A 25,224-nucleotide genomic window follows, 5' to 3' on the forward strand; every position below is an offset into this window, starting at 1 on the left:
GCCCCCTCTCCACCCCCTTTTTTTTTCCTTCAGCTTCAAAAAAAGTGGAATCATTTTGATTTAGTTTGGAGATGTAATAGAAGTCATATTTTTCTTTCTAAAGCTTTCCGCTAATAAAGGGCAGTGCTTGGACAAGTCTTTCTTTGGTTTTATTCAAAGCTCTCACACTTGCCGGAGCAGGTGATGAAGAGTGTATGTGAGCTCCATACAGTGAGCCTCTGACAAATAGGTTGTAGTTCTTTAGTTTTCAGGAGCAGTAAAGGTTTGGAGTGGGTAGATACTGAGGTGAAGCTTTGAGTTATCATATGGCATATCACTCATTAGTGATTAAGCCTCAAAAGCTTCAAAACAGTGATCATTTCATGGAGTATAAAGAATATATTGTGTACTTGCACCCCTTCAACTTTCTTTGTGCCTTCAATCTTGTTTTCTCATCTCTCCTTTAAAACAATATCTTTAGAGAGCTTCTCTCTCCCTTATTTTCACTACCTATTTATGCTGTCTGAAATGAGATCCTACCCCCCCACCCCCAAGAAAAAATCGTCTTCCATTTTTATAAGGAAAAATGCTGAAATTTAAGAGCAAAGAAAAGGTTTTCAACATTTCCATATGAATACAAAGGATATTCAACCTCTTCGAAAAAAATGTTCTCCTTCCCATATATCAAAGTGCATAAATTTGCTTTCCAGAATGCGTATCACTGATTGTAGATACCAGAAAATTAGTGAGATACCAGAAAGCTATATTATCTTTTTATAGCAGTAGAGTGTACAGTGTTTGTTTGAGTTGACTAGCATGCCATTTCATTTGCACTAGTAGTCTGGAAGTAGACATGCTATGTAAAACATATGATTTACACATTTAATGTTACTTCAGTTATATTAATTTTGATATCTTAACACAGATTTCCTTCTCTTACTGTCTTGCTAGTATGGAAGCTCAGAGAAATGCTGAACATTTATCATATTTGAAGTGCCTAAATAAAGTGAGGAGACAATAATGTGTTTGTATGTGTATGCATTATATAAAAAAAAAAAAATTGTTTTTGTTTTCCCAATGGTATGCTGTACCCTAGATGTCATCCAGAGGTAAAGAGTACAAGAAAACATTTTAACTCCTCTAGGTTCCCGTGCAACAGCTGCTTTCTAGTCTAAGTGCATACCTAAAATCTTTCACCCTAGCCTCAAAGCCTGGAAGGAGAGAGGGAGATATTGATCCACAGAGAGGTGTCAGAGCCACAATAGTTCTTAGGTGTACTGCTGGAACACTTGAAGATTTTTCTTTGTTTAAAACTATGCCAGCATTTGAAATTTAGCTAATGTGAAGAGAATTCATAAGCTGCTAGCGTGCAGTACTTCCCTTGTTAAGGGTTAATCATTATGCGTCTTTACTTGCGTGGACTTTTGTTTGATCTAAAATATCTCTCCTTTCACCAGCCCTGCAGATTAGCAAGTAAAGCTCATTAGCTAACAACCACTATCATTTCTATTTTTGATTTACATTGTTTTTTGTCATTTTACATACACTTGTCAAGTATGACTTGATCCAGTTAATGACAATTGGAATTTATTTTGAATAGTTCTCTCAAAAATGTGGTAAGACTTCTTTTTCTATTCTTTCTGTACTAAGAAAAAAGGTGTTGTTTTTTTATTTTTATTTTTTATTTCTGTGCCCGATAGATGTATTTACAATTAATTAGACCATGGAGATGCATACTCTTCAAATGACAAAGGTTTAAATCACTTGTTGCTGCAAGATCAATGCCAAGCATCTCCCAGAAAATCTGTTTTTATGAAGCTAGAGCTGCCTTAAACATTTAATATCATGATAAGCCTACCCTAGATGTGTGTACAGATATAACCAGGATAAAGCAAGGTAATAGCAGTACTTACAGTTGCTTAAGCATTTACATTCCAGCTCTTAAATTTTTGGCTAAAATTTTTCAGACTGATGGGATGTCTGTCTTTTTGCATAGTAGTTTGTGAAAAAAGAAAAGTTGGACTTTCAAAATAAAATCATTAGTATTATGTGAATAGTGAAAGGGTAGATTTTTTTTTAATGACTTACATATGCATATTTGTTTAAACCATACTTGCAGCATGCATACAGCAATTGATATTTTAGCAAGGAAATGATTACTGATTATTATTTTATTTTTTAAATATTCTGATGAAATTCAGTTTTGATCTGGCATAATCACATATCTTTGGACAGTACAGATTATTCACACACCTTTTATCAAGGTATGTTATTCAACATCATGTAGATGTTTATGAACATAAGTGTTGAAGAATTATGGCAACCAAAATAACAGTAAATTTTAAATATTGCATGTATGTTACCATGTCCTTTATATTGTTTATACTGTTTAAACCCATTTCAGGAACAATCATTATTGTAATATCAAATTACTCATTCCATTGGTATTGGCGTTATCACAGAAACATAGAATGGCTTGGGTTGGAAAGGGCCTTAAAGTTCATCAAGTTCCAACCCCACTGCCATAGGGCAGCATGTCACCCACTAGATCAGGTTGGCCAAGACCCCATCCAACTTGGCTTTGAACATTTCAAGGGATGGGACATCTACAGCATCATGCATTACTGGTAATAAATATCACTGTCTGGATATACCACTGACATTGATTATTAATGGTAAAATAAGAAAGAATTCTGTTAGTTTATTATAAATGTTCAAAGAAATGAAATACAAATTCTAGTGGCATATGTGTTGTACACAGTTTTAGAAAGAATACTTTTATTGGAACTCACTTGATATAATCACTTATCCCACTTGCTGCTTGATTTTTGTATTTTTCCAGATATTTCTATGCCTTTCCTGCTTGTGAGCCATCTTCTCCTGGCTTATTTTTCAAGGAGTTTTTGCCTCAAAATCTGTGATAAGACCTGCTATACTGAACATTACTTGTGATTTCAGTAATCAGCTTTATGACTTTTCTTCAAGAATGAGTCTTGCTAACCAAGATGGAAATAGAGGCAGCCTATCTTGTTTCACACAGCAATTTCTGGTAAAGGAAGAGAATGGAAAGGAGTGAAGAATAAAGCAAGGGAAAGTATAATTCCCTTATTTTTTGCTATTATTAAATCCATGGAATCATGTTATGCACAGTAGATTATTCACCTTATTTTTGGAAGAATGCTTAAAATAATCTCTCATCTTCAGGGATATATAAAACATCACTATGAAACTATCTGAAAGACAGTGTCATTATCAGTATTTTACATGTTGGTATTTATCTTTTTTTTTTTTTTCAGGGTAGTGTTGAAAGGCTTCCATCAGACTTCTGTCTGACTATAGTAGTCATTAGATACACATACAAAAATGCATCCTCTAACCCAAAAAGCTTTTACCCTAAGTGACAATGGCATGTTTTGTCAAGGATAAGGTGAAATGCTAATGTTGTGTTTACCGCTTATTCTAACCTACTGCCTGGTGAAGCAGGAAAATGCCGTTAGTCTGAAGGACAGCTTTATGATTATAATTTCTGGAACTTCCTGAGTAATTAGGACATGTTCATTTATTATGGCAATTTACAACAGTTCTATCTGGGAAACAGTATAGATTCTTCAAATTTCTTTCCACCATTTTAGATTAAAATCTTCATCTGCTGGTTTAACACACATTTCTCATGTCTTCTTTCCTAAAACTCTGCCATAGACAATTTTTAATATGTTTTTTTTTTTTTTTCTTGTTAGGCATGGCAGGAAAAGCATTACACAGCTTTTTATATTTAGATTAAGAAAAGCAGTCAAAAGTTGTTTGGGTAACTGCACGTTTATTTGAGGTAGATTTGCTATATGTACTATGTGAAATTTTGGGGACTTGGAAAAGTTTAATCCAGAATATTTTTGTGATCTAAAGTAATTAAGATATCATTTAGCTGAAGACTGATGATGTACACATTTACCCAGACTTGAGGTTAAAACCTTACAGTAAAAAACAGAGAAATATATTTGTGCTTTCTAAACAAGTCAAGAAGTCATTATACTAGTCATTTTTGGTGACATTTTTGATTACACTAGTCTTTTTTTTTTTTAAGAAACATTTCTAACATTAGAAACCAATTTAATATTAAAATAATATAAATAATTGCCAGGGAAATATTCTTATGACAGTGAGAACTTTGCTGAAAACAAATATTTGTTGATTTTGATTGAATGGTATTCCTGCTTTTGCCTTTTGCAGGGAGCTAAAACCAAAACATTTAGCACATAAATCATGAGTAGAGATTTTTGTCAATGCATTTGTAGCTTGGTTATTCATTCCTGTATTTTACAGTTATATTATGCACTATCTGTAGTGTTTTATGTATTCTATGTTATATTAAATATAATACATCTGGGTAAGCTGGGTTACATACACTTTCTAAATAAGGACTGTGGTGGTTTTACTCAGGTGGGCAGCCGAGTTCCACCACGGCCTCTCTCTCACTCCCCCTCCTCAAAGAGGAAGGGGGAGAAAATACGACACAAAGAGCTCAAGGTTTGAGATAAGGTTTATTTAATTAAAGGGAAAAGGGAGAGGGGAAAAAACAAAACAAACAAACAAAAAAATGGCCACACAGAAGCACAGAGAGAGAAAAGCAGTTACTCTCTACTTCCCATCAATGAGGAATGTTCAGCCACGTCCTGGGAAGCAGGGCCTCAATACACGTAGCGGTTGTTCCGGAGGACAGCTGCTTCCACAACGGGAGCCCCCCTTCTCCTTCCCCTTTCCCACATTTTATTGCTGAGTGTGACATCATATGGCATGGAATATCCCTTTGGTCAGTTTAGGTCAGCTGCCCTGGTGATGTCCCTTCCCCATCACTTGCCCACCCCCAGCCTGCTGGGGGCTTGGAGGGAGTCCTGATGCGGTGCCAGTACTGTGCAGCAATAGACACAACACTGGTGTGATACCAGTGCTGTTCTAGCTGCAAGTGCAGAAAACAGCACTGTATGGGCTGCTGCAGGGAAAGTTAGCCATCCCAACCAGACCCAGCACAAGGAAAATGGAAAACTATTAAAACTGAGGGAACTGGGATTGTTCTTCTTATAAGTTACTAGTGATAGGACAAGAGGGAATGGCCTCAAGTTGCATCAGGGGAGGTTTAGGTTGGAAATTAGGAGAAATTTCTTCTCAGAAAGAGTGGTTAGGCATTGGAATGGGTTTCCCAGGGAGGTGGTGGAGTCACCATCCCTGGGGATGTTTAAGAAAAGTTTGGACGTGATGCTTAGGGACATGGTTTAGTGGGTGATATTGGTGGTAAGGGGATGGTTGGACCAGACGATCTTGAAGGTCTTTTCCAGCCTTGATGATTCTATGATTCTATGTTTTCTGATCTGGAGTTACTGCTAGCACTCTGGCACCCTGCAGCTGCTGATGATTATGGTACTTCAGTTTCTCATCTCCATTTTAGATAGAAATATTCATCATCTAACAAAATTGTATTTCTGTTAGTACTGAGTTTTCTTGCTACGTGCACTTTTTTAACCAACATGCTTCAAAAGTAGTGTTTCACAGAACACTGTAATAAATGTCAATAAACAATGCATAATTTAAATGGAATTTTCACTGAGCAAATGTAAATCATTAAATGAAAAAAACAGTTTAAAATACATTAATACTTGCTATGGTAGAACCTGGTTAATGTAAAAACTGTACTTGGTGGGCTTGCCTTCTGGTGAGCATATTACTTTTTGTTGTTGTTACAGAAACATAATATAGTGAGTTATTTTATTATCAGCACTACTTTGGTAGATTTTGTATGTTTGTTGGTTTAGTGATTTTGATTTTTGTTGGGTTTGGGAATGATAATTATTCCAGCAAAGTTAGTTCAAATTTTTCCATAAATAAAAGAATGCAGAAATTGAAAGCTATGGTGTTTTCCCAAGAACATTTAAATGTGTAATCAGAGATCTGTATCTAGCTCAAGAAATAATAGTATCCTCTCAAGGCACAAAGATTCATTAATTGCCAAAAATCAATATCCTGGCAAAATAAACATCCAGCAGCATTTATAAATAAGCTGTCATCGCCTCAATAAAGATGAGATAATTCCAGGGTCATCAATTTAGCACTTGTTTGTTTGTTTTTTGTCATTAATACACAAGTCATTTTCAATATTGATTTTTTTGCCCTGGTGAGCCATTAAAACAAAGCAGGTGTATTAGCTTCTATTCATGGCTAATGTTCCAGTGAATCAGGCCAGAAAATAAATAAACCAACCAAACAAAAACATTGTCAGGTGATATATCTTGAAAGAAAGCCCATAGTCTAACTTTCATTGTGCAGAGTTTCAGTTAAAAAAACATATCCTTATGGGTATATATGTGAGGTTTTGTTTACCTCAGTGCTTTGAAAGAATGCAAACAGAAAAATAAACCTAGAAAAATAAAAAGGTGGGAATATCGTGCCAGTAAATAAATGAATAAGCCTTAAGAGAGAAATAATTTTACAGAGTACATTAAATAAACCATTGTTAGGGCTGGCAATTTCAAAACAACTAACTTAAAAAACAAATCATTTAGGATTATGAAAAAAAAAAGTGGAAAAAAAAGGCATTTATGTATTATTTAGAAGAAAACTACATTTAAATACTATGTCAAAGGAGTCAGGTATTCAATATGGACAGAAGTGCATATCATTAATATACCTATTATATTCTAGACGTGTAATTCCCCCCCCCCCCTTTTTTTCTTTTCTTCAGATCTGTGATTTAACCTGAAGCTGGATGATTCCAGTGTTTAAAAGACATAAAGACATAATTTGGTTTCCCAGCCCTTGGCAGCATTCTGCTCTGGGGCCCCAGTCTAGTGGTGCACACCACCTCCCTTCCATTCCTTTTTGGGGATACAAGCAGTAGTGTAGATCACATTACTGGCGGGATTTAGGTCATGGTGCTGAAACTGTACTGTGTTTTGTTTATTATTTCAAAATTAATTTACCATTTAATGTTAAAGGTATGAAAGTAAACCATGGGATAACAAAAAGAGCCTAATTTCTGTTCAGTTGTAGCAATCTCTTTATCAAAATATTCAGCACCAGTATATCCCTGTTTTACTTACATTCCTTTTCATCCTCTTCTTCAGCTGCTATGGCCAAAGATCACAGAGAAAAGTCTTCTTTATGGAGTAAAAGTTTAAATTATTCAAGTTCACTTAAGTTACAGTTAAGTAAAAGTTTTCTGTAGTAATAGCAGAGGAGACCTGGAAGTGTAATTTCCTAAGGCCACTCTAAACCATGTGTAACTTTGGGTCACCTCTCATACCCATTCTTCAAGTGGCTTTATATAGCTTTCCTTGTAATACCACTAATTTTGCTGTATCATGTTTATCTTTTTCTTTCTTTTTGGTTCTTCTCTAGTAAAGACACAAAATGTTTGTCCATTTTTTATATTTCAAATTCTGTGGAATTTAATGTTTCATTAAACTCTACCTTTTTGTTATTCAATGTCCAAAACTTTTTTAAAATCTTTAAGTTCATTATGATCTAGATGCATGAAATATAACATGAATGATAGTTGAGTCAATGCTAGAAACACTTTTTACTTTTCAATACAGAAAAAACAAGGGAAGGAGGAATGAAGACAGAAAGTCTATAGAGAAGAAAATCAGATCAGACTTATCAGGCATTCAATTCACAGCAAAGAAATAATAAGATAACAGGTATATAGGAGGAAGGCTGACCTTTCTTCCTCCTGTCTGCTTTATCTTGCAAATTGATTGCAAATTGAGGTGATTGTGCATATCACAGAATCACAGAATGTTAGGGATTAGAAGGGACCTTGAAAGATCATCTAGTCCAATCCCCCTGCCGGAGCAGGAACACCTAGATCAGGTCACACAGGAACGCGTCCAGGTGGATTTTGAACGTCTCCAGAAAAGGAGATTATACAACCTCCCTGGGCAGCCTGCTCCAGTCTTCTGTCACCCTCACCGTGAAAAAGTTTCTTCTCAACCTCCAACCTCCATTCAGTGACTCTGTCCAAGAAAAGCTGGTACAGACCAGTGGATATTTCTGAACCACAAATTCATAAATTTGGTTCTCAAGTGAAATGATTCTCTTCCAAATTCATAGCTTCTGGAAAAGGGATCTTGCTGTGGAGACAAAAGAAAGAACAAATTTACTTTCAGGCCTATAATGAATAGTGCAAAGGGTGCTGATTAAGCAAAAATAATAATTCCTGCAAACGTGCTGTTACCTGGATAACCAGTGACAATCTGACAAACTGTATTTGGAGCAAATGCTAGGTGGGTGATCCACCTTTCACTCTGCTGATTAATAGCCTAATTAAGAGCGTAGTGTGTTCCATTTATTTTAACATGAGTGTTGCTGTGCCATGTTATAAAGTGCCAGTGATTAGACTATTCATTCTTGCTTAAAAACAATACTACAAGTACTACAAAACAAAACAAACAATCAAACAAAAACCACAAAGAAATGCACTGTCTTTGTAGCTGTTTTATTTTTTATTTATATTTTCAGTCTATGGGCTTTTTTCTTTTAAGTGTACAGATAACAATTAGTCACCCATTAATGTGTTGAATGCTTTAGGTACCTAAATGATTCGCTGAAAGGAACTAAAGAACACCTATGATCTCTTAATAATAACCATCAAACTGTCAGAAGCAAAAATAACAAGCAAAAATATTTGCAACAAAAGAAAGGAGAAGACAGACAATGCAAAAGGAAGCAAAATATATTTATAAAGCAGTTTGTAAAAGCAGTTAATGCTAAACATGTAATGTTTATGTCAATAGAATGAGTCAAATATGCTTCAAGTGAAATACTGTATTTTGAACTGCCTAATGTCACCAGCGCCTGCAGGGACAGTTTGCTAACTCCCCATGAACATCAGCTAGCTCTTCAAAGTAATTTCCATTATGCAACAACGGAGCTTTAAAGACATCCTTCCTTATTGATCTTGTTTTTGCATGATTCAACTTGCTAAGAACAAGATAAAGTTTCTCTGATAAACATTGATATTCCATCGGTAAGGAGAATTTCTTCAGTCTAGCATACATATTGTCATTGTTTGTATCTATGCGGACAGCTTAATCAGCTCTGGAATTGAGAAATCATTAAAATTTTTTGTAGTAGTTGTTTTTTCTTCTAACAGTTAAGCTCCTTAAAACTCTAGACAACTGCTTACATTCCTAACTTCTTGTAGTACGAAGCCTCTACTCAAGACCAGTCATGGCACTTCATGTGCTGTTCTACAGTCAGGAACTGGGCAGGATTATTTTCTAGACTGTGCATTCTTCATGTTATAGCCGACAAGGCAGATGCCAGTATCTGAGTTCTCAGAAGCACTGGTTGCAAAAACCCACATTCCACCCTCCCTTCCTTTTTTTCCTTCTCTTTCCTTTTCTGTCATCCTTCTTGTTCCGTGAAAACTAAAGTAAAGGAGCAAATAGGATAATTTCACACTAATTGAATCCATATTGTGCAAAATGCTGCAGACTTGGATTTTCTCTCTCTCTCTCTCTCTTTCTTTCTTTCTTTCTTTCTTTTTCTTTCTCTCTCTCTCTTTCTCTCTTTCTTTCCCGTTTCTCTCTTTCTTTTGTGCTTTCTTTCTCTCTTTCTTTCTCTCTCTCTCGTTCTTTCTCTTTCTCTCTTTCTCTTTCTCTCTTTCTCTTTCTTTCTCTCTTGTTCTTTCTCTCTTTCTCTCTTTCTCTCTCTCTTTCTCTCTTTCTCTCTTTCTCTCTTTCTCTCTTTCTCTCTTTCTCTCTTTCTCTCTTTCTCTCTCTCTTTCTCTCTCTCTTTCTCTCTCTCTCTTTCTTTCTTTCTTTCTTTCTTTCTTTCTTTCTTTCTTTCTTTCTTTCTTTCTTTCTTTCTCTTTTTCCTTCCTTCCTTCCGTCCTTCCGTCCTTCCGTCCTTCCTTCCTTCCTTCCGAGATTTAGCTTGTTATTAAATACATATATTAACATATTCTAAGTATTTTAAAATACCACATCAATGATCTCTTTTATTTTTACTTTCTTTAAATTCTTTTGCCAGCAGCTAACAACAGGGCTAGAAAAAAAGGAGGAGAAGTATGTACTTAACACTGGAATATGTTATCTGGCTAGACTAGCTGTGCAAGAAAACACTTCTATCCCATTTAATCTGTACATGCAGTGCATGTATGAATCTCTGACTGGTTCTTGTAGGATACAAATGTTGTTAAAAAGGGGACACGATTCTTCATATTACATGATTTTTGGTGTGTGTTTCATAAACCTTTAACGTAGTTTGGATTACAGAAATTCCAAGATTGAAAAAAGAAAAACTTATCAAGTTCCAATTTAAAATAAGGCATGGCCGTATAATTGTCAGCTTTATATTATGACTAATTCAACCACTGTTGGTCAATCAGAACATACATGTGTATATACATATATATTTATTATTATACCTGAGTGTGTGTGCAGCGCAGCTTTGATTAGTAAGTAACCTGGGTAATAAATAGATTGATCAAGAGAGCAGTTTCTAAGAGTTTTAGCATAGCTATTTTCTAAGGCAGGGTTTTTATATACACAGTTAAGAGAAAGTAATGAACATTATATTATATATGAACATACATATATATGCATGTATTTATATATTATGTATTATCATGCAAAATTCCCGTACTAATATTTTTTCATTTCATACTGTAAGCAATGCTGAGACCATATACATTAAGGAAATAAGCTATAGATGTTCCTGATACTGATGTATATTTATTTTAAGGCATGTATTATAATGTATATATAATGTATTATATATTACACTCGTGAGAATAAATAATTACACCGGAACATGTTCAAATGAATAAGGCAATAGACTAATCTTAGGAGGATATAGGCCTATTTCTGATGCTGTCTACATACCGTGTAACCTTTAGATTTTGTTTTGCATGTTCTGGTATTAACACAGTGTCTAAATGGTCTCTAGCTAGTTTAAATAGAAACTATAGTTTAGGATATTCTCATTAATGTAAATAGAGTTGCTCTACTGGTGATGTGCCTTAGAATCACTAAATTTTAGTCTTTTGATGTTGGTGGTGAATACAACTTTTGCACTGTAGTTATCAGTAGGTAGCAATAATTTTCTACTGCAGAGTTGGAGCCTCTTTCATAGAAAAACAGTAATTGAAAAATGATCTACGCACTCTGTATAGGAAAATAGTAATTTTCTTTAAAACACAATATAGTGCTTTGGGTATGACTCAAGTTTCATTTCTCTTGTGTCATTCCATTTTACTTTCTTTTAGTTGTATCCTTTACAACCTTGAAAGACTCATAAGATTTGTAAACACTATTTTTCCATACTTTTATTTAACAGGACAGCACATACTATATAAAGTGTGAGAGACAGACCAACCCTGCTCTCTTTCAATATCTTCACTGTGAGTGACGGAATGGCATGTCAGTTCTGAGTCAGTTCTGTTATTTGGGATAAATAGAACCATAATAAACTGTTCAAGGATGTTTATACACTTTTGCTTATTTGGCCAATATACTGAGTAATTCTGTAATTTAACAGAATCAACTTTTTCTCTTTTTTTTTTTTTTTTTTTTAATTAACTTTAACCTGTCTAAAATTGTACATGGCCTTCTGTTACTGCAAAGATCTCCATTTTCAACTTTTTCACCCTGGATATTGATTAAAGTTCCAGTGATTCACTGCAATCGCTTCTTACTCACACCATTAAAAACTGAAATAGAATCAAACCCTGAGTTAGCTAGTTGGCGTATCCCCATATCTCCTCCTTCCAATGTTGTTTCATGCTTTAATCTTTTCAGCTTTAAATTCATTGCCTACAATTGTGAAGTTGCAGTTAAGTGAGTAGCTATGGTATTTAGCCAGCGGCTTGCTGAACTACCTTTAAGCTCACTGAGAGTTAAATTTACACTGTTGCGTGTAGAAAGATGGATCTTGCTAGATTTGCATGAGAGGTAAGTCAGAGTAGACCGTGGACTAATTTCCTTAAGAAGATTTAAGGATCAATGAATCCTCTTTAAGTTTGCAAGGAAAATATAAGGAAAAATTTTAGATGGTGTGTGAAAAAGAGAGGGTCCACCTCTCATAAAAAAAATATTTATGTGTTAGGTGTCATGTTTACTTGGTGTGCCAGTTTCTCCTAAAATCAGTGCCTACATTCACTGTGTATACAGTGGAGAAAGTTGTTCCCAGGTGTTAAAATGAAGATGTCAAATTTGTGGGTCTAAGTTTAAACAGTCAGGATCTATTCTGGATCTCTCCAACACGCTTACCACTCTATCACAGGGAGTGAAGCTATTTAGAGAATTTAAGCACTTAATCTAGGAGAGCTGTAGCTGCCTAAAGGGTAGGTGCACCAAGTTGCCTAAGTTAAATTGCCTGGATCCCATCCAGAATTATTTCTGAAATAAAAAAGTAAAAAACCTATCTGTGTAATTGGCACAGAAATGCCAAAATCTTTTTGTTAAAAAAAAATAAAAAAATAAAATGTAACCAATTAATTATGTAGCAATGCTAGATGATCAGTTGTGATAATTACATTTTTAATTACTTTACCCTTAGGACCTGATTCTGATCTTATTTCCATTGGTATAAAACAAGGATAACTTAGCTAAAATCAATGTAGCTAAACTAAAATATAATTGATGAGAGGTCAGAATTGAGCCCTAAATGCTGAACTAAAAGTAGAACTAATCAGAAAACTAAATGGGTTTATAATTTGCGCAATTGATATTTTCTTAATCTAACTTTCGAAGAAGTAACCTTTGGATAAAGAACATGGGTTCCCCTTAAAGCCTTCTAACATTCAGAGAACTGAAGCCACTAGAAAGTCTGTAAAAAGATGATGATTCTGTACAGCTTTTGAAACCACATAGTGAATTCTTTCATTTTAATGATTGATGTATTTCCAATTTAATATATTCCTGCATCAGACAAGTCTTTGTCTCTGTGCAAGGCTTTCAAGTGAGCAGAAGCTAGAGACATGTTGAACCATAGCATATTCTCAAATAACAAAACAAAATGAAACAACAACAAAAAAATCACAAGTGTTTGTGCTGTTTGTCCTGTGTGGAGCCAGGAGTAGGACCCGGTGATCCTCATGGGTCCCACCCAATGCAGGATATGTGATCCCTTCAGTGCTGTGATTCTGTGATTCTTTTTTGTTTGTTTGTTTGTTTGGTTGGTTTGTTTTGTTTAAAAAAAAAAAAAAAGAAAGAAGGGGATTTAGGAACCAACATCTACCCAAAATAAAGAAAATTTAAGGTCTTCTGTAAATAATATTTTGAATGTACTTTTTGTGCAGTAGATAGTAGGGATACAATTGTTTTAGAATCATGACAATTTATCACGTAAATACAGTTACAGAAGTCCTATAAGTGCTTTGTTCCTGTTACATTTTTTAATATTATTTCTTGGGAAAAAAAAAAAAGAGAGAGAGAGAGAGACCAAATTTAAAGGAACCAAAGTTTTGTGCATTTTATTTTTAATGCGTGCATTTAAATGTGTGCATTATCTCTATAGTAATTCTACTGTTTAATAGGTAGGTGTTAATTTATATTGTATATTCAGATCAATCAACTAGCTTCACTTTACAAAATATTTTTCCTATGAGATAATGGGTTTTCCTTCTGCTTTTGCATGATGCTATTTTCAACATTGTTTCAAATGTTCATTTTTTCCTCAGTTGTTGAAATGTGTGACATTTTTTATACTTGGAGGGAAATGTTGAATATTGTGTTTATATCAGTGGCAGTTCTCCACAGTAGTGACCCCACTCTCATCAGTGAGACTGCATCTTTGACAAGCCCTGACCAAGGGAGTCATGGGCTGTTTGCTGTGTCTAACCTTCCTCTCATAGACATGAGTTTCACTCCCATGCATACTCACTAACTTCAGGCTTGTTACTTCTACTGTTTATCACTGTAGTAGAGATTCCCAGATGGATATATATAAATATGAGAGATGTAGCACTGTTTGGAAAAAAAAATAAAGGTCTATAACTAAACAAAATTGCAAGCCAGTTTTTCAAGGAATCTCACCCAAGCTGCTCTCAGAAATGCATCCATCCTTAGCAGTGCCATTATAATGCATTTCACGTGAATTTGGAAGGCTGAAACTGAAGTTGTACACACTTTAGGAATGTAACTAGGGCAATATTTTCTCGCCACTGAACAATTATATTTTTGAAAGCACCAGTTTGATCAAACCTCTGGCACAGTGATAATTATTGTTTAGTGATGACATTTTTGTAGAATATTTATATGCTTTTCCATTAATATTTGATATTTTTTTTTTTCCTTTTTGGCATGACATTTCCCAGATTTTTCTTGGCTATGTCTGAAACAAAATTCTTTGTTATGGGGCTGGATTTATTCAACTGTCTCTTGGACATCCTACACCAAATAAACATAATTGTACTGGTCCATAGGCCTCCAAAGTCACCACCTCATATCATATTTTACAGCTGCAAATGCAACTTTTACTTTTAGACAAGTCAACTGGGATAACAATATTAGCTATACAGTAGCAAGAAGAATGTATTAAGGTGTTTTTTTTTTTTTTTTTTCATGAGCAACATCCTTGAAACTGACATTTTTGTGACTGAATAGATGACAGCATGAAATTCAATTACAGCAAACAGTCTCAGTCATTACACCTGTCTGCTTCCAGAGGAAAGGATTTGTAAATTGTGCTTTATCCTTCCATTCCCTAAAACCTGTGTCTGTAATTGACACTTGCCAGCAGAGATGACTGGAAACAGAAGGAGAACATAATGTGTCTGAGTAGCCCACCAGGGAAAAGAGTATCCTCATCTTTGGGAGTTTTGTAGTGTTTTGTTTTCCTTAATGAAGAGTAATACTTATGTGTCGAGGATTTACTGCAAGGCTAGTGGCAGATGTTTCAGCTAAAAAAAAAAAAAAAAAAGTTATGAAAGATGAATCACACACAAAAAAAAAAGGCAGGACAAAAGAAAAATCTAATTAACATAGAAATATTTCTTCTGCAAAGGAAAACAAATGCTGCATGAGAACAAAAGCCTCTCTCTGTTATTTGTAAGGCTGGTTTGCTGGCTAGTCTAACACATTTGTAAGAATCAGGTTTGTGCCTGACATGTCAAAACGTATTCACAAAGCAAGAGTTGTGGATACCTTGGGAGACGATGTTGTCACTTGTTACGCAACTCAGCATCAGTTCATCACTGATTGATGCCCAAGTTGCCAGTTCGGGAAGAAATGGGATACAGACATGACAATAATATTTGTACCAAATGTCAGGCAAAAGAAACAGGGGAGTTCATAGAATGGGTCTAGACATAGACTTTGAACAGAAAAAGCAACAACAACAACAACAACAAAACAAAAATAAAAAATTATGTGACAGACACACTGTCGGCCCTGATCTTGCTAATTTTTTTAATTTTTATTTTTATTTTTATTTTTATTTTTTGCTTTCCTCCAGATTTTGCCATAGTAGATAGTATATAAAACTGATCCTGCTGGCTGGATTGAGGTTGATGAAGGAATTACCAAAAATTAACTATTTGAAATGAATTGGCAAATGAACTTAGTAAATGACTACATATTGGATATTTTAAGCTTAAGTTTTCTTAGAACTTTTCTAGTAATATTAAGGAAGATCAGAATCTATTATTTTTTTCTCATTTTTGACTTTTATTCATTAATTGATTTGCAAAAGTATTCAGATATCTAGTATTTCTGTTGTTCTCCTTAAATCAGCAGGTAATTTAGGAGTTTCTCAACTACAAAAGCAATGGCAAAAAATTCAATGGAGTAATGCAGTCAAGTATTACTTGAGTACATTGCCTGCTACCATATATTCCTGACATCCCCAAGTGCCCAGAGAGCCGCATGTGCCTCGGTTCATGGCTTACAGAACATTGTAAGCACACTGTGTTATATTTATGAGCTGGAAAGTAAAGTGTGTCAGAGAGGAAGTTAAAATGGCTTCTCTGTAGGATATTGTTAGTGTAAAATATCTGATTTATTTGGGTCATTTTTTGAACACTGCAGCTTATAAACACAGTAGGGAATTTCGCTGTCATTGATCCAAAGCAATGGGTACTAATGGCATAATACAGTGATACTCAGTAACCTTTTATCATGGGCTTCTTTGTCATGTGGAGACTTAACTGAGGGCAGAGAAATATACTTTAACAAAAAAGAAAGTCTTATAAATTTCCATTTATCCATTTAATAATGTTCAGCTTAAGAGCTGCCATTCTCTTTTCTGCTGTATGAATGTGTATGAATTATCATGCAAAATAATATGAAAATTATTTTCCATATTAGTGTAAACATGAGGATTAATGTAGGAAAATTTTATCAAGCATTCAAAGGACCAGCTGTGGCTAGTCATGGCTAGAATAGCACTGACATGGTACAATGCTATGAAATGTATATATTATTTTTTCTTTCACATAAATCTTTTGTATATTTATGGGAAATTGAATAAATGAATACGATAAATTAGCAAGGTCTTAAAATTTGCCCAGTTTTGGCCTGCAAACCATTGTCAAGGTTTTGCTTTGGGTGATATCTATATTGCTCCTCAAAAGTGAGCATGACAGGGCATGTCCTGAGGCACATTGCTTCATACCAGCATAAAACCTAGTGTGGTGCCCCATGCTGACCCCAGGCCCTTGACAACAACTGCTGCAATTCCTCAAGGTGTATAATCTCTTCACTTACAGATCTTATCTAGCAGTTTTGGTAATCCTGATGTGTACGTTTCCCCTCAGAACAAACTAGAGCTCAGTGGGAGGCCAAGTTCTACCTTAATTTACACTCCTTCTCTTGGGAGCAAATTAGTAAGCAGAGCACTGTGGAAGGGTGCCATCTGAGTAACAGTGGTATAGGAATGGTAACACAGTACAGGGATTTTTGTATTCTCTTCCTGAACAACCATTTAAGAGCCAACAACAGTATAATTCTTTGCTACTGTTTGCATTATACACACATGTATATACATATATATGGGTTAATTTTGTGTTTGTTGTCTGAAAGAAGCCAGGTGCCAATCTCAGTTAAAAGAGCTGGGCAGTCAAAGCAACCCTTTTGCTTAAAGATTTCTGCCCAGAAAGGAGACAGTGATGACATTTTACAAAGAAATAATTGATTATGTTATAATTATTGGGATGCTGATATCTCCGATTTTCCATGATTTACTTCTGTTAGCAATGTCCCCTTCAGACCACATACTCAAAGCAACACCACCTGCTACAGAAGGCCATTGCAGGAAACTGTTGTTAACGCTTCATGTAATGTAAAATGTATGTTGATACAGTTTTACAGGAATATAAAAAATGATAACTTTGCTGCTGTGTGAAAAGCTAGTGCTTTTGAATAATTGTTACACATCTCCAGGATATGAAAAGGAAAGAGGCCAAAGGCTAGAATTTTTGTCCTTCGGGAAGTACTGCAAGGGTCCCGTGCAATGAGAGCGAGTGTTACTGTTGATTTTAGCCAGTACAAGACAAAGTTTAGATTGACATAAGCACATGACTGCTATTATAAAATATATATATATATATATATATATATGAAAAAACAGTTAAGGAAGGTTAATAGCCCATTTTCTCATTAGTCTTTCTATAATAAATTATGAAACCAGAGATGCAAAGGAAGATTTGATTGCATTTATTAACATGGGCTCTGGTTCTGCACTGGGAGCATTTACTCTACTCCATTTGGGAAACTTTCTGCAGAATTGAAAACCCTCATTCCTGAGGGTTTTAATAATTTGTTTTATAGACATGAATTACTAACAACTCGGAAATGCTGTTTCTAGAGAGACTTTTTTAAAAGTATCAGATGAAAAGTCTCCATGCTGCCAGATGAAATTGAGACACATTCATGATGCAGAAGTCGAATAAATCTCAGAAAAGAGAAATAGCTAAGTAGGTTTCTTTTGTTGACAACTTTCTTTCCTTTTTTTTTTTTTTTTTATGAAACCAGTGTTAGAGTTGATTTTGTGCTAGAAATCAACGCATAATACCTAGCTTCTCCCGTATGTGTAAGTCCAGTTTCACGTTTTCATTTTTCAGTTTATATGTTTTTGTTTTACCATTTTGTACTTTTTTCAATTTTTTTTTCAGTTAAAAATTGAAAATAATAATAATAATAATTTTGCATCTGTCTTTGTATTTTGGAAAGTACACTTCAAATGAAGGGAAATGTTAGGCATAAGAGCCAGAGAATAGTTAAGGACAGAGCTAAGGCATGAGCAATATCATGTTATAATATTTTCACAGAACTCCGGACTAAAAGCAATGCCTTCTAAACAACACTGCAATTTCCTATGCATGCATATTTGGTATTTAATAATATATCATATGCTTGGCTTACCAGTATAAATGCAGCACATCAGTCTACCAGGCACAATATTCTCCGTGGAACAGAATATTTCCTTGGAATATCCTGCTCTTTTTGACACCTCAGTTTTAACTTTTTCTATAACTTGATCTGGAAATGATGACCAGCTTGAAATCTATATAACTTGAAGGCTTTATCAGTAAAGCCCAGCAAAGTCATATTTCTCTGTGGCTGTAATGTTGAAACCTGGTGAAAAATCAATTTTTCCTTTTGCTGAATGGTATAGTTGAAGCATTTTAAAAAGGTGAATGAGTGTGCTGAGAACCTGTCATTCTAGAAGTACTTTCTTATGCAGCATGTGTAGGTACATCTGCCTGTTAGCCCTGAGAGGCTGCATGTGTTTGATGCATTGGATATTGTGTCAGCAGGAAGGAGTAAAGGAGGAGATGAGGTATATCAGAAAGAAAGTTTGTAGCAAATGATGTTTTGAACAGCCTGTATCCCCCAGTGTAATATATTATGGAAATAATGATCCTGACAAGTGATGCTTCTTTGTTACCTGAAAAGATTCAGTAGGGATTATGCATGCTCAAATCACTCTGGACTGGATACTTAGTTGTCTACAAATGCTGTGCCTTCATCATGAACAACTTTGTTATAGTTGCAGTAGCAAAAATTAGATTACTAAAAGAAAAAAAAATGTGTTTAACTTATTATTTCAGCTAGCAAAGGGAACAAAAAGTGGTATTTTTATATCTGTTTTTATAGATTTATCTTTTATTCTGATTTAATACCAAATTTTAGTTTGTATTTAGGGTTGAATTGCAAGCTTTAACTCATTTTCAAGCTTGCTCGTAGTTGTTTCAAAACCATAAATTGTTAATTAATTAACATGGGTAGGCAATGAGACGTGGGCTAAAGGCTTAAAATGAGGTATCAGGAAGCAAGAACAAATAAATGCAAATGCAAAACAGTCTGTAAGAAAGGTACAGAGAGTATACAGAGGAAATGATTATACTAGAAAAAAAAAACGAATAAAATGCTTCTGACCTCTGTGCTTTCATTAAGCACAGAAACACAACCAAAAAGGCAGGATAAAGATAGCATGTACTAGTCTTTAACATCAATAAATTGGCTTATGCAGTTGCTCTAGTTTACAGAGATTTTCTTCCAGTGGCAATAGGCTGGTGTACTTTGCCGGGGAAAGACTCTCTGGCTTCAACCCATTCGACGATTCCCTTCTTCCCCGAACAAATGTCAGGGCTCTAAGTAGGACACAAAATAAGATTAGATAATTTAATGCATTTTAGGAATATCATCCATTATGTGAATTATATACAACCTTATCATTTTCAGAGCTTCAAAGACATATCTAGGCTCTAGGTCAGAATTACTAACATATTCAGTCTGCAGTGTTGGGCTCTCTCTTCCACCTTATGTGGGTTCTTCTACCATTGAAATATGGCAGAATGCTTTCAGCTATGAAAAACAAACAAACAAACAAACAAAAACCTTTTAATCTGATCATGCTTGAAGGAAAAGAATATTAATGAACAGGAAATAAAGCTCATTTATTTAAGACTTTTTGCATGTTAGCTTGCAATGCTGATAAATCATTCAGATTTTCTTTTGCATGGAAATCCCTTCAGAATGGAATATGCCTGTTTGTGTATATTATGTGAGGATGTTAAGTGGGAATCTTGTACAGTATATTTCACTTCCTCTATTAACATCTTCCCCCTTCTCTGTTCCTCCTTCCTACATTGCTGTTCCTTCCCTGCATCTGCAGAGTTCACTAATGCCAGAGGAAGTGAGTTTATTTTGCTTTAATGCTTAAAAAAATGAATGCTATGACCAACAGAATGAAAAAAAAATATAAGCTAAAACAAAAGGCAGTGAGTATTGAGAACAATTTCCAATGACCTATAAAATTGTTTCATTGGAAGTATGAACATGAAAAATTTTGGATATTTAAAAATGTAAAACTAACAGTTTGAAAACATTAATCTGGATGAAATATAACATTATACATGAAACATAATGACCTCTCTGAAATTCAGCCAGGATACTGTGCTGCTCATTTAGACAAAGAAGACAACTAGTTAATCATGGTACAGAAAATTAGACAGAGTAAATTAGTTTGCTGCATTCCACACTCTTAGCTACAAAAAAAAAAAAAAAAAAAAAAAAGAATATATTACGCTAATTAGAGAGTAAAAATACTCCAAGCTTTTAGAATGAGAATGTAAGAAGAGAGAGATCCTGGCTCTGGAATGCTTTATCAACCCTTGGTGTTTGCATAATACAATTTCATGATTTTATCAGTTAGGCAGCCTACATTAAGGGGTCCTCAACTTTGATTATATTGAATAATAGACATAATAGTTTATAATGAAAATTATCATGCATAGCTTCTATCCTTAATTTTCATGGATTCCTGGAGGCTTTAATGAAATGTAAATAAATTGAATTTTAAAACCTATATACATTATAATAGAAAAGGCTAGAAACATTATTAAAATATGAAGTTAACAATCAAATTTTAAGTTTACTAGAGTATTATCATGTTGCTTGTGCTATAAAGATTTTTACTTTATCATTATGGTTTTATCCTTGCTAACAGAAGTATGTGTTCTCATTGTTTTACTTCTGTGTTCTTTAAATTAAGGAAAGTGGGTGTGCTAAAGAATATTAGAATGGGAATTAATGTAATTAGACTTTGAGATGAATGGTGAAAATGAAGGTGAAATTCACCTACTTGTTGCAGCAAAATATCCTTGTTCGGTAAAAGAATTTTATTGGTATGAAATCAATGGGAATAATTTTACTTAACGAAAGCTTTGTCTGCAGTTCTGAAAGAAAGCTGATTTTCTTTTTCCTAAAAAAAATAAATTTTCAGTATGTTTGTTCAAAATAGTAGAGTTATAAATAAATTTATCTCTAATTTTTCTTTACTTTCCTGTCTGTGAATCTGCTCTCAAAATATAGTGAATCTATTTCCTTTCCACATAAACGTCATAAACATCATTTTACTTTTAAATGCCTAAATGCCACGGCTAGGGGGGGAAAGGGGGGGGAAGAATGTGCAATCGGGTCCTCTCTTTATCTTCTGTCTTTTGTGTGAGCAGTGTTAACACTCTTGAAAATAATTTAATTATTTCAAATAAATTGAAAAGGAACAAGACCAAGTTCTGCATAGTTCTACTGACACAGCTGTGTTTTTTTTTAAAGAGCTATAATTTTACAGGACTATTTCTGTGCTATGTTCATGTATGCAGCATGTATGTTTGAGGGAAAGTGTAACGTTAGGTTTCCTTTGGAACTACCTACCAGCTGTAAATCCACTGTCTTTCTTTTTTGCTAAACATGAAGTAACCTGATCAGGAAAATTACTTTTTCAGTCACTCATTTTATTACATTAGTTCTTAACCATTTTTAAGCGGGAGACAATGTCTCTATAATGCTTATACATTGCTTTTTAAAAATTTCAGATGGTGTTTGGTTTTGAGTGTTGTTTATTATGAAATTGTGCATATGTGTGTGTGTACGTGTGACTGTGTGCAGTGAGGTGGAGGAATAGAGTGACCCCTTTATTTCATAAGACCTGCTTCTTAAATTGTCTCAGACTTTCACAAAACACCAAGACCAAAGACAGAAACTTCAGCACTAAAGAAAGAATGTCCTGGAAAGGTTTGAACAAATGCAAAAGAGGGGTTTTAGTCTCTTAACAAATTGTTTTCACCACTAAACGATGATGTAATCAGATAATGCAACAGGTTATTTTTTAAACAGAATTGGGAACGCCATGAAATCAGCCTAAAATGCAATTTTGTTTCTAACTAATTATTTTTCTTTTCATAAGCATTTCTGAAACATATGCAATAAATATTTAAACTCTTAATTTACCAGAGATCAATCTAAAAATCTATCTTGTTATCTTAATCAGAATTCATTTACCTAATTGTTATTCCTGTCCCATCAATCTGGGTTTTGGACTAACTTGAACAATTCCACTTTTTTGCTGTTTGCACTTTAATTTGATTTCCATTCTAAGTTTATGAACAGTAATAGGGTCCTGCTTGAATATTCATTAGCTTTGAATTGTGAGCTATGAAAAGGTGCTTTCTTTTACCTTAATGAAAGTGGCTCAGCATGGGGTGGATCAGTAATGACATTTGATTTTAGGCATCCAACAAATTTGCCTATTATTTATTGATACATCTTGTCCAAACAGCTCCCTCACAAGTTAGTGGAGTAATGAAAGAGAGAGTGCTGCAGAGGAGCGTGGAGCTTTCCTGGCAGGAACCAGAACATCCCAATGGAGTCATTACTGAATATGAAATCAAGTATTATGAGAAAGTAAGTGCTTAGATTATCTGTAATGTACAACAATGTGCTGTTTGCCTTGTGTTGGCTCACTAAATTGTGGAACAGTGTTAAAACCATAGCCATGCTATCAACTGTCCCATTTTTTTTCCATCACAGTGATTTCACTCTCTTTTAATAACTAGTGATTCCCTGCAATTATTATTATTATCATATGTCACATATATTGTAATTAGGTATCCTAAAAGTGAATTATCCACTCAAAATCAGCCTTTTTTTTTTTTTCCCCCACAGTATTCCTATTGTTAAGTTGGACTGTGGAGATTTTACCATGAGATTTGTCATTTTACAGTCACTCCTACATTGTCTTTAAGGCTACTTTCATTTCCTTCTGTGTCACTGTGATTCCAGTCTTGAGATGAGACATCAAATACAACTCTTGACTTCATTTGGTATTATTTTATGAGTTGAGCATCTCAGACTTGATGTCTGAAAACTTCCAGAACACTTCCTACAGTTTTAGCTGATAAGTGTTCCTTATTTGTCCTTTTAAAAAAAAAGTCCCAGGAACATGAGATTTATTTGTCACTCCTTCTCTCAATGCGGTAATGAATTGAGGGCTCCTTTTTAATAGTAGATGAAGTTATCTGTTTCTGTTAGAGTGAAATTGCAATCTTATTGATGTCAATTAGAGTTTTGCCATTCCTTTCAGTGTGTCTAAGGCTTCATTCATGATAACTTTGAAGTACTCCCGAATAAAAAAAAATCTGACAAGCAACCATAAGCTGGATGAAAACGGGGTGAAAAGTTACGGATCTGTAAGCTTGTCATGGGACCCAGACTAAGTGTGGCTCCTCCAGATTCCCTAGGAAATTTAATGCAGCACATAGCATATTGATATTTTTTATAAAGCATAGTGGGAGGGAAAAAAAAAGAAAGAAAGAAAGAAAGAATTAAAATACAAAGAAATGAACAAAGGACCTCTTTTGTGATCACTTGTGAAGACATTTCATCTCTGCAAACAAGGCAATAGTATCTCTATATCAAAAAGACCATATCAGCTTACTAGCTAACATACAATTAGATAAATTCAGACCAGATTGGACATAATATTAAGTGTCGCATCTAATTTGCAGTGTTGAATTACACAAATATACATATCAATAGATATTTATATGGATTGGGAAGGGAATAAAATGTTTATTTGTTGATTCTAAGTCCCACTTTAAGTTGTTCACTTTAATAACTCTTATGACAAAACTTAACAGATATGTACAAATAGCTAAACCTTTCTTTTCTGAAAATATTTTACTAATTTTGGCAAGCAATTTTTCTCCCTCACACAATCACACAAATGAAGTCCTACACTGCAAAAAATGTATATTTATCAAAAGCAAAACTGTTCTCTGCACACACAGAGAAAAAAAAAATATATGCCATTTTGCTTTCTTTTATATCCATGATAGTTTCTGTTCTATTAAAAAAAAAAGAAAAAAAGAGTAAATACCATGAAGAAGATAACAGAAAAATGCCGAAGATACTAGACTTTTCATGTATGATAAATGTTAAAATATAACTTTTATTATTTTTTGCCACATATTGTTACTTTAAATAAGCAGCAGAATTTCATGGCCAGATTCCTGTGTTTGCCAAGGCAAGAACTGATGTCAAGTTATTTTTCTAAATGAAGGAAAGCCACTGGTATTCTATTTTTTACAGTAAAATGAACAAAAGAGAATAAAAACCTCATCTCACAATCAGGCACAGATATAAAGAAATAATGAATTTAAACCTTAAATTCAGTGAGATATTTTAAAACAAATACTTAAATGCTTGCTTTCCTTCCAAGGTAGTGCAGATCAGCTTAAAAAGTACTTCATAAGCTTCTTGCTCAGAACAAGAAAAGCAGTTAAGTTTTGTTCCTGTTCCATTATTTATCCCCCCTCACACTCCTTTCTCAAAAACAACCAACCAACCAAACAAACAAAAACAAAAATCCATGCAGATCTGGACTTTCAGCTCCTTTTAGAGCCAAATTAAATCAAATTATTAAATCAAATATTCTGGTAAGTGGCAATTTTTTTTTTTCTTCCACCTCTTGTTTCTGGCTAGGGCTGGAATGGAGAATGCCCCAAATCTCCCAAGTAAGCCTGTCCTCTGATATTTCTAGCTAAGGTTATTTTTACCTCTTTGTTGTTATTATTAAATATATATACATATCTTTAAATTCAAGAACTGGAAATTCAAATAAGCCTCATTTATGCATCAAAACCCAAACTCTAAAATTCCATTGTGGCTTACAGTCGTGAACCTATATGACTGCTTACAGTATTTCATTATGCTTGTTTCTCCTCTCTCAAGCATTCCTGTTTTTTCTCACATACCAATGTACATTCTACCATGGTCCTCACTTACAGATGATTTACATTTTCTTGGATAAGATATGAAAAATTGTTGCTAGCTGAGCTGATGGGCTTGCTCAAATTACAGAGTGGGCAAGGCCCAGGAGAAGCCATTACTGAATCTCTTGAAAAGAAATCATATATGTTGTTTTGAACCCTGTGTCTCAGCAAAAGCCGTTGTTGCTTTGTTGACT

At 34.4% G+C, this 25,224-nt stretch overlaps 1 protein-coding gene across 9 annotated transcripts in view; it reads left to right on the top strand.

Annotated features, from left to right (window-relative positions):
- The window catches only part of EPHA7 (EPH receptor A7), a 166,450-nt gene that overhangs the window by 98,271 nt on the left and 42,955 nt on the right, over positions 1–25,224 (top strand). For 7 of the 9 annotated variants that reach the window (XM_080587444.1, XM_080587441.1, XM_080587447.1 and 4 more), the window contains one exon: positions 22,537–22,661. The exons of 1 other annotated variant lie outside the window; for it this stretch is intronic. In XM_080587444.1, coding sequence (XP_080443570.1) covers positions 22,537–22,661 — 125 coding nt within the window. Of the gene's footprint in view, positions 1–22,536; positions 22,662–25,224 lie in introns of those variants that run through there. One more of the 9 variants, XM_080587440.1, reaches the window with a different exon arrangement.

The sequence above is a fragment of the Anser brachyrhynchus genome (assembly GCF_964034855.1).
Source record: "Anser brachyrhynchus genome assembly, chromosome: 3".
Classification (NCBI taxonomy): Eukaryota; Metazoa; Chordata; class Aves; order Anseriformes; family Anatidae; genus Anser; species Anser brachyrhynchus.